This window comes from Leptodactylus fuscus, chromosome 4, assembly GCF_031893055.1.
Source record: "Leptodactylus fuscus isolate aLepFus1 chromosome 4, aLepFus1.hap2, whole genome shotgun sequence".
Taxonomy (NCBI): Eukaryota; Metazoa; Chordata; class Amphibia; order Anura; family Leptodactylidae; genus Leptodactylus; species Leptodactylus fuscus.
In genome coordinates, this window is record NC_134268.1 from 105,656,417 (window position 1) to 105,667,290 (window position 10,874).

Consider the following 10,874-nt stretch of genomic DNA (forward strand, 5'->3'; position numbering starts at 1 on the left):
CCCCCCTCCAACTACCCCCACCGTTTTATGTCCCCCTCCAGCTGCCCCAGTTTCATGTCCCCTCTAGTTTCCCCCAGTTTAAACTGGGGCACCAGGAGAAGGACCTAATACTGTGGGGCAGTTGGAAGGGAACATTATAATGTGGTGACATATAGTGTACGGGGGACTGTAGGAGGATTATACTGTGTGGGGGCACATGAATAATGAATAAGAATGGGTGGAGTCATCATTAAATTGGGCGGAGCTAAATCTGCTGTGGCCCAGCCTCACCCAGATTCTACCTCCAGCGGCCCCCGTGTAAATTGAGTTTGAGACCCCTGGTCTAGACAGTCTAAAAGTTCACCAGATTTTCAAACTGCATTAGACAATTTGGAAAAGACTGTCTAGTATAACTTTTCATTGCCGAAAAGTTAGGGTAGGTTCACACTACCATTTAATGTCCGTTGCGCTCGTCTGTCACAGAAGGAGTGATGAACTTAAAAAGATTTAGGCAAATTGAGCCCTCTCTGAAGGTGTCCGTCTTCATTCAACCACAATGTAAAAAGAAAAAAAAAAACAGAAGCTTTTCTTTTCTATTTTGCTAGGTTCACACTAGAGTTCGGGTCTCCATAGGAGACTCCGTCCCAGATTCCGCTTAAAATAGTCAGAAGCCCTGCAAGGAGGACTTTTCTCTCTGCCAGTTTTAGTATAAAATTGACAGAAACCCATTGGACTCCATTATCATCTATGGAGTCCACGGGTTACCGCAGGCAGAAACCCGAACACTATTGTGAACCTAGACGATATCCATCATGTTTACATTTGAGTCCTTAGCAACTGACGCAGATGGAGGGGACTGTGTCTGTGTCTATTACTCTATCATTGTTCATGTCCATTGCAGTCATCTGCCATTGGATGACAGCAATGGACATTAACATAGCCAAAGACAGTTTTAGTTTCTGCCCCAATGTGTTTTCTGTGTACATGTCCATGGAAAGATGGCTAAACAGATATGCAATGTGTTTCCATTTGTTTTATTTCCCTTTATTTTTTTGGTGTATTGTTCATAGTGTAAAATCCTTAGGGCATGTCTAGGATGTTGTTGTTTTTTTAATATTTGTTTCATTTGTATAAACCCTAAATTCCTTTTTATTGTAGGAAGCTGGGTACTGCTGGCCAGAAACTTGGAGGTTCTGCTGTTCTGTGTCACATAAAGCATGATCCTATGGACCCCGGAGGTTGTTTTACACTGACCTCTGCCAATGTGGGGAAATGCCAAACAGTGCTTTGCAGAGATGGGAAGCCACTCAACCTCTCCAAGGCTTACACTGTTAGCTGTGATGAAGAACGGAAGCGAGTAAAGCAGCATAAGGCAATTATAACGGAGGTAAACAAATCTCATTATGAGATCCATGATGTTAAAATAGCTTTATACCCAAAATAACCCTGCTAAAATGCACACTTTCAATATTCTGTGTCTCACATTGTACAGAACAGCAGGTTCATAAAGAAATATCTTTTAGTATTTGGTAAAGTTGATAGACTGTATAATAATTTGCTGTCATCACCCAGATTATAATTTTCGTCATAGGGGGTCTTTTTTCTTTTTTTTTTTCTTTTTTTTTTTTTAATTGTGAGTTTGAGAAACTTGAACAATGCCAAGAAAATCTGCATTATGTTATAGTTATGCGCAAAATCCCATTCACACTACAGGAAACATGCACATTGGCTTTCTGCAGATGTAGAATGTGATGTATATTTCTCAGATTTACAGTATACATAACCTATACAGTAGTAAGTTAAAGTGAATTCTCAGTAAGAAACATAACCTTTAAAGGAAACTTCTAAATTCTATTTATTACATTAAGAAAATCCTGCACCTTCTTCTATAGATAGCCTGTTGGTAAAGTAGAGGTTACATGCCCGGAAATGTAGTTGTCAAAATGAATAACCCATCCCAATACTGTAAGACCAGAGGTTAGCAGCCTGCAGCAATACATTTGTGGCTGTCAGGAAATGCTGGGAGTTGTAGTTTCACAACAGATGAAATGTCATGTGTTGGTTATCCCTCAATATATTTATTACTGCAGCCTTCCAGTTTACTATTAATATTTCACAATAACTGTATAGTGCTTAATTAAAATACATGGCGCCCTTCTTTTTAGAACTGTTCTAGGGGGAGAGTGGCTTTTCAGGGCCCACTTTATTTCTGTAAAATTGCCGCCAGCTGTGCAGGCCACTCTCTTAGCTTTGATAGTGTGAGATGCATTGATTTTTTTTCTGGTCCCCCCCCCCCCCCCCCCCCAAAAAAAAAAAAAAAAAAGGGTGGGAACGCCTTTCAGACTTCCAGATCCATTGTGCATAGAGAAGCTGCTGGTCAGTTTACAGAGATAGAGGGTCCTGGCACTTAGCAACGCTTAGGGGGCGTTCACACTACCGTTGCTGTCCGTTATGAAGGTGTCCGTTTAAAAGAAAAAAAACGGACACCTATCATAACGGACATTAACGGACACTAACTCATGCTAACTGATGTTAATGTGTCCGTTTTTTTAACTGATCCATTTAATGGATCAGTTAAAAAAAAAAAAAAACGGACACATTAGTATCAGTTACGCTAGGTTCACACTAGCGTTCACCTTTCCGCTCTGAGCTTTCCATCTTCTTCATGCCAGAAGTCGGAAAGCTCAGACCAGGTCCGGCCGTGAGCGGCGGTGAGCGTTTTATGCTCTCCGCCGCGAAACCGGATTTTTTTTTATCCGGACACAGAGTACTGCATGTCCGACTCTGTGTCCGGATTATAAAACCCGGTTTCGCGGCGGAGAGCATAAAACGCTCAAATGAATGGGTGAGAGAGACTCCTGCAGGTTTCCGTCTCCTGCCTCTGTTTTAGGCAGGAAACGGAAACCTGTAGAACGGAGTTCACAACGCTGATGTGAACGAGCCCTTAGCATCAGTTAGTGTCCGTTTTTTATACTGTCCGTTTTTTTCTTTTTTGCTGTTTATGCTTTCTGAGCATGTGCAGAAAATAAACGGACAGAAAATAACGGGCTGTAACTGGCCATCAGTTACTGTCCATTATATGTCCGTTGCCCATAGACCTCAATGTTAAAAAAAAAAAAAAAAAAAAAAAAAAAAAAAAAAAAAAAAAAAAAAAAAAAAATCCTGCATCTGTGATTTCTCTGTCCACTTGAAAAAACGGACATGGTTGGTAACGGACCCTTTAAAGGGGTTGTCCCATCACAAGGATCCTATCTATACTGCTTGTTAATGTGGATGTAAGACTTTTCCTAAATACACTGCTTCAGCAAAACTGCTTTGTTTGTCCACTATCTTACTTTATTCAATTATTTGTGGCCACAGCCCTGACCTAGCTGCTCCTGAGTCAAATGATGTATATGCCTGCTCTCAGGGGGGAGGGAGGAGGGGCTAAGTGCAGGGGAGCGAGCCTGTGTATCTAGCTAATCCTGTGTCTGCACCATGTGACCTAGGTCCTGCACTCAGATAGAGGAGCTGCTTTCATTTCTTCTGTTCTCCCAGTTATCAGGCTAGCTAATTCAGTTGTGTTCATCATAGTAGAGACAGGCAGTCTCTGTATGTAACACAGAATGGAGTTGCTGCTGCCTGTACTTCATAGTCCAATGTGGGTGGGCGGAGCTACACACGAATTTGGGGGCGGAGCTAAACGGCAGGTTGCCTGTGAAACCCCGCCCACCAAATGATGCAAGCAACCAGGAAGAAAGGAGATTTTACAAGAGTGAAGACTGCTGAGTATGTGAGGTGGGAATACCCCTTTAAGGACACAAACTGACAACAGATGAAATCCCATTGAAATGAATGGAAATTGTAACAGACACAGCTAGTGTCCGTTGCTAAAATCTTGAACGGACAGTAGAAACGGACACTGCAATCGGACACAAACGGTAGTATGAATGCCCCCTTAGCCAAAAATACCTCCTATTGAGAGAGCGTGCATAAGTGAATAAACTTTAACACCAAAGTTTGAGAGTGCCGGAGTGTTCTTAGATAGTACTTAATAATTTCCACGGGACATGTGGAGTGACGAGTATCATCCCTAGAAATAGAGGGGACTGGGAATTGGAGGAACTGTACCATAGAGATTAAGAAGGAAAGCACCAGCTATTTCAGCTATACATTATGCATTTGTTGCCAATTCTTCCATTGTAGCCCCTAATGAACCCTGTTAGCAATATACAGTAGGTGCATGGGCAGACAATGTGTTCTCACACACCACCACCAAACCTGTTAATCCCTTACAATAGACTTTAATATCAGTTTGCTGCATTAACATTGAAGTACAGTGTGTGGCTTGTTCAGGGCTCATTACATAATAACCATTTGTACCTCTTCATTCTCTTTAAATGTCACTTTGCATTATATTCCCCTGCAGAATACACGGTTTTCTAGATATTTGCCAGCATGGTGTGAGGTGTAAACTGAGAGCTCTGCTGACATTTCTATGACCCTTGAAATAGGAAGGTTTTCATGAGATGTAAATGAAATGTCAGAGCTGTAGGGATTTGTTGTCGCAGGCCTGGGATCTGAGAAATTCAGCACTATTTGAATAAGTGGCTCATCCTGTGCTCATGTCCCAGCATCACAGAACAGTTCTCATTCATCCCTTTCCTCTTTGTGAAGCTATTTTCTTCTTTCTCTTGCCATCATGAAAAAAGATCACCCCCCCCCCCCCCCATCCCGTGCAAAAAGTAATTGGAGCATAAATAACCCTGAACTGCAGATGGCTGGATAAAGCCGCTTTCTAAAATGGCATCCACTACTTGCTCTAATGCTGGCTTTTAACCCTTAAACTGCTGTAGTTTGACTAAATAAAGAAATTGATTTCATGCCAAGGCTCTGTGAAATGACTAAGGCAGAGAATAACCCTGCATTGAGTTTAGCTTTCTTGTGGTGTCTTAAGCCTAGTATTACTGCTCTCAAAGTTTTTGCATATATTCCTAATTCAGATAGAGGAATGTAGAAGCAAAAGAAATCTTGATGGGCAGAAATCTGTTTACTGCATTGTCTTATAAAGATGTTCAAGCAGTATCTACCCCCACCTGGTATATGCTAAATTACATGGCATTGTCAGTGATTCAAAGCTGAGAAAAGTGGGCGCTGGTTCACACTATACCATATTACTAAAGAATTAAAACTTATAATGTTTGTTCCACAGTCTGTTTTGTTTTTTAATAATTTGTAATTGTATTTATTTTTTAGGATGGAAAAGTGAATGGGGTAACTGACTGCACACGTATCTTGGGGTATACGTTCCTCCATCCTAGTGCTACTCCACGGCCCCATGTACAGTCTGTTGCTCTGACACCTCAAGATGAGTTCTTCATTCTTGGTAGCAAAGGTTTATGGGATAGCATTTCAGAGGAAGAAGCAGTTGAGACCGTACGGAACGTACCAGATGCTCTGGCAGCATCTAAGAAATTGTGTAGTCTTGCTCAAAGTTACGGATGCAGTGGGAGCCTGTGTGCAGTGGTTGTACAGCTGAATGTTACAGAAGATTGCTTCTGCTGTTGTGAGCTTAATGGTGGCATTCCTCCTCCCAGTCCTGGCATCTTTACACCTTCTGTCAATGTTGTAATTAAGGACCGAGCTCCAGAAAGCTTAGGCATGCCTTCTTCTAGCAGCGGCCTAGCCTCTGAAATAAGCAGTGAGATATCCACCTCCGAGATGAGCAGTGAAGTTGGGTCCACAGCCTCCGATGAACCACCTGCAGTTTCTCTTCATGAGAATGGAGTTGGCACTGTAGGATGCCCTAGTGAGCAGCGATGTACACTACATCCTGTTTGCCTTTCAAGTTCCTTCCAACGTCAGCTGTCTAGTGCCACTTTCTCCAGTGCCTTCTCAGACAATGGTCTTGACAGTGAAGATGAGGAACCCATTGAAGGTGTATTTTCTAATGGCAGCAGAGTTGAGGTGGAAGTAGACATTCATTGCTCCCGCCCCAAGAATGGAGCAATGCCTGCACCCATACCTGTGCTAGAACCTAGCGATGAAGGCATTGTTATAAGCGCCAACGAAGATGACCTTGCTATGTTAAATAAGAAGCAGGACTTTTCCTCCAACACGCTTGGTCGTCAGAGAAGAGCAAACGGATCAGTGGCGCCTTCTGAAAAGAGTCACAACATGATTGAGATCGCTGCAGATGCACCGCTACGAAAGACAGGTGGTTATTTTGCAGCACCGGCCCAGCCAGACCCTGATGATCAGTTTATTATACCTCCTGAACTCGAGGAGGAAGTGAAAGAGATTATGAAGCAACATCAGGAGCAGCAACAACAACAGCAGCAGCTGCAGATTCAGCAGCACAGGCAATATCAAATGGACCAGTTACCAGACTACTATGACACGCCACTATGACACTTTCATTCCTCTTTGAATACATTTTAACAAGACTCCCTGAGCTTCCCTTGCTTTCCTGATGATATGGGAAAATCAGAATTTTAGGTACTTATTATTTTCCGCTAGGCATCTGTGCTCAACCTTAGTAACCACCCAGTTTTCATTCCTCCTACCATTTCATCACTTTCTTAACCTACACCCCTTTTCTTTTTAAACTAACCCCCCACATTTCCTCTACAAATGCTTTAACAATCTTTTAATCACTGTTTTCCCTAACATATCATGTTTAAGGAAATTTAAAGTTTGAAGAAGACAATTTTGATGAAAAAAAATTTAATATATTGCAGAGAAACAAATAATACAGATTTGTAATATTTTTTAATGAGAGTAGTAGTTTTGTTTATTTCCAAAAAAAGTGGCCATATTTGGCGCTGGTAAAGACATGTAACATAAAATTCCTTTTAGAAGTGAGGATGCTGACTGACTGCTGTTGAGAGGGACTGTGGGAAGTGCTAGACCTTTGTAGATCAATATGACTTTAACTCTTAGGAGTTGCTTACTCTTTCCGGTGACCTTAAATCACGGAGTTTCACTAATTTTCTCTGAGAGAACAGTTGATTAGGAAATTATGACTTTCATTGCTGGAAGAACCTGTTGGGTAAAACAAGGTGGCTTCTCCTAGCAGTTGAAGGGTCAGTGTATATAGCATATGTATTGTATAGTATTCATAAGGATACACCATGTGGTGCTGCAGCCATCAAAAGGTTGTTTTTGCTAGGTATCTGCACCAGGAGTATCTTTCTCAGCTGATGTGTGCATTACTGGGGAAATTTAATATATTTTTTAGCTTTGAGAAGACACAACCAGCATAAAATTGCTACAAATTGAAGGTGTTTTTTTTATATCAATCAAGCCCACAGTTCATTTTAGTGGCTGTGACGAAAATGTGATTTTTCTGAAAAAAATAAAATGAACAATATCTGCTGAACCATGTTTTTCTTCCTTTTCAAGACTGTGTTCTGTATTGCTGCAACCACAATCCAGCATGATTGTACAAAGCTCACTACAATTCAGCTTACCAAGAGTTATATCAATGCTGAATGCACAAATGAAAATGTCATCATTTTTGGTATAATAAACATCAAACTTTACAAGTAAACCGTGCATGTTGTCCCTTGTACTCTTTCTGACTGTGGTGTAGATAGAATAACTGTGGGCATAAAAAACAAAACATTCAGATATTCTATAAACCCATGACGTACAAATGCAGATACCAACTGCGACTTTGTATCATTCAGTATGTGCTGTTTGAAAGACTCCGTCACAGTTGGCATTTAGTTTTTTCTCTACCCCTACCTGAGCAGTGAGTGCTGCTAGTTTCAGCACCCAATATGCCTATTAAGCTCTTTTTTTGTAAGGTGGATTGTTCTAGACTGGAGTAGTAGTTGCGACAGACTGGACTTGTCTAACGTCTAATCCATTACATAATATGTCACATTTGGTTATGGCTCATAGCTAAAGTGTGATATAACAGGCCTGGCCGCTGTACACATAAGAGATGAATCTGAACCTGACAGTTTGTGTGGGATGATTAAGTATTTTATGTGTAAAGGGGCCTCCCAACTTCCACCTGACAGATGATGTTTGAAGGGGGGGATAATTAGATGTTTGCTATCAGTGGCCAATCCTTTGTCAGGGGAAATAAACACAAGTGTCCCAGTTGAGAACACATGGACATTGTTCTGAACTGAACATGTGCATAAATGGTGCAGTTGAAGGTGTACAGGCACCTTATGTTCCTATGCTGTCACATTTAGCGAACTTCTAAGGCTGGGTTCGCACTAGCGTAGGTGTCCAACAGCTAGTGTCCGTAGCTAATGCCCACGCAAGATTTTAGCTACAGAAACTAGCTGTGTGCATTTACACTTTCCATTATTTTAAATGGGATATTATGTTGTCCTCTAGTGTCCGTTTACAACCATGCCCGATAATTCAAGCGGTCAGCAAAATCCTACATGGTAGGATTTTGCTGTCCACTTGAAAAATCAGACCTAGTTGTATACTGATACTTAAGGATACAACATAATATCCCATTTAAATTAATGGAAATTGTAAAAGGACACAGCTAGTGTCTGTAGCTAAAATTTTGCATGGGCATTAGCTACGACACTAGCTGTCGGACACCTACGCTAATGTGAACCCAGCTTTATCTACCAGCTAATCGAGGTTTACTTCATCCAGAAATTGTAGTTGTGCGAAATATTTTTAAAGGTACAGATGAAAGCATTCAAGACTGCTTTGGTCTTTTCCGATGGCGTACAAAATATATATTACAATAGTTTTAAATGGAAAGGCCAGCAAACGTGCCAGTTTCTGTTCCATAATGTGTTGGGTAGACAAACGCAGTCTTGAAGGCTTGCATAATCTTCTCAGCTATATGTAGACAAAGTATAGTGGTATGATATCGCTTTATTGAATAACATGTTACAACTTTCTACTACTGAAACATCATTACTAGAGATGAGCGAACACCAAAATGTTCGAAGTTCGAAATCTGATTCGAACAGTCGCTCACTGTTCGACTGTTCGAACGGGTTTCGAACCCCATTATAGTCTATGGGGAACATATACTCGTTAAGGGGAAAACCCAAATCCGTCTCTGAAGGGTCACCAAGTCCACTATGACACCCCAGGAAATGATGCCAACACCCTGGAATGACACTGGGACAACAGGGGGAAGCATGTCTGGGGGCATATAAGTCACTTTATTACATGAAATCCCTGTCAGCTTGCGATTTTCGCAAGCTAACTTTTTCCAATAGGAATGCATTGGCCAGCGCTGATTGGCCAGTTTACAGAATTCGGCCAATCAGCGCTGGCTCTGCCGGAGGAGGCGGAGTCTAAGATCGCTCCACACCAGTCTCCATTGAGGTCCGACCTTAGACTCCGCCTCCTCCGACAGAGCCAGCGTTGATTGGCCGAATTCTGTAAACTGGCCAATCAGCGCTGGCCAATGCATTCTATTGGCGTGATGAAGCAGAGCTGAATGTGTGTGCTGAGCTCAACTACGCCAGTGGTGTAGCCGGGAGTTCAGTGCATGGCCAGCTCTGCTATGCCGGAGATTGAGCAGAGTTGGCCATTCGCTCCGGTGGTGTTGCAGAGCCGAGAGTGGAGAAGGGTTCAAGTGCACCCTCGGCTCTGATGTAGCAGAGCTGTGTGTGCACAAGGGTTAGAGCGCACACTCCGTCCGGAGATGTAGCCGTGCTGATGCTGTCAACACTGCTACATCTGATATCGGAACACAATGGAGTCTGCTGTGGAGTCCACAGCAGTCTCCATTGTGTTCCGATATCAGATGTAGCAGTGTTGACAGCATCAGCACGGCTACATCTCCGAGGGTGCACTTGAATCCTTCTGCACCCTCGGCTCTGCTACATCAGAGCCGAGGGTGCATTTGAATCCTTCTGCACCCTCGGCTCTGCTACTTCAGAGCTGAGTGTGCGCTTGAATCCTTCTGCACCCTCGGCTCTGCTACATCAGAGCCGAGGGTGCACTTGAATCCTTCTGCACCCTCGGCTCTGCTACATCACCTCCTACAGCAGAGCCAGTGCTGATTGGCCGAATTATGAACTCTGGCCAATGCATTCCTATGGGAAAAAGTTTATCTCACAAAAATCACAATTACACACCCAATAGAGCCCCAAAAAGTTATTTTTAATAACATTCCTACCTAAATAAAGGTTATCCCTAGCTATCCCTGCCTGTACAGCTATCCCTGTCTCATAGTCACAAAGTTCACAGTCTCATATGACCCAGATCTGAAATCCACTATTCGTCTAAAATGGGGGTCACCTGATTTCGGCAGCCAATGACTTTTTTCCGATTTTTTTTTTTTTTCCAATGCCTCCGGTGTCATAGTTCCTGTCCCACCTCCCCTGCGCTGTTATTGGTGCAAAAAAAGCGCCAGGGAAGGTGGGAGGGGAATCAAATTTTTTTGGAGTTTGCCACGTGATGTTCGATTCGAATTGAACGCATCGAACAGCCTGATAGCCGATCGAACGTGTTCGATAGAACACTGTTCACTCATTTCTAATCATTACCACAAACTATTATACTCTCTTCTGTATGGTGGGTGGTTGTACACTGGAGCAGATAGTCTGGGACCTCCCACCTGATAGTAAAGAACCTAACCAGGAGTCTAATTAGCATATTGGGTAATGAAACTAACATGCATTGATTGCTTGTAATAAAAAAGTGAGGGCTAGAGAAAATTCAGGTGTATGGGAATCAGTGGAGTATCGTCTATTGACTGATGCAAAGAATAGTACAGATTAATATATAAAGAATGGAAATACTTTACTTTTTTTTTTTTTTACAGGAGGAACAAGTGAATTCTGTACATCTATAGATAATTTATAGTTGGATGATATATTCTTGTTTATAACTTGTTATAAACAACTTTTCATAAATGAATTACTGGTAAACATGAAATGAAACTATGCAATATGTTGTATTAAAGAAAT

General features: G+C 42.0%; 1 protein-coding gene across 2 annotated transcripts in view; it reads left to right on the plus strand.

The window, feature by feature from the left end:
* Nucleotides 1-7,500, plus strand: part of PHLPP1 (PH domain and leucine rich repeat protein phosphatase 1) — a 93,826-nt gene extending 86,326 nt beyond the window's left edge. For both annotated transcript variants that reach the window (XM_075270892.1, XM_075270893.1), the window contains exons 16-17: nucleotides 1,138-1,366; nucleotides 5,215-7,500. In XM_075270892.1, the coding sequence (XP_075126993.1) occupies nucleotides 1,138-1,366; nucleotides 5,215-6,369 (1,384 nt within the window). In that variant the 3' untranslated portion in view covers nucleotides 6,370-7,500. The remainder of the gene's footprint in view (nucleotides 1-1,137; nucleotides 1,367-5,214) is intronic.
* The last annotated feature ends 3,374 nt before the right edge of the window (nucleotides 7,501-10,874 follow it).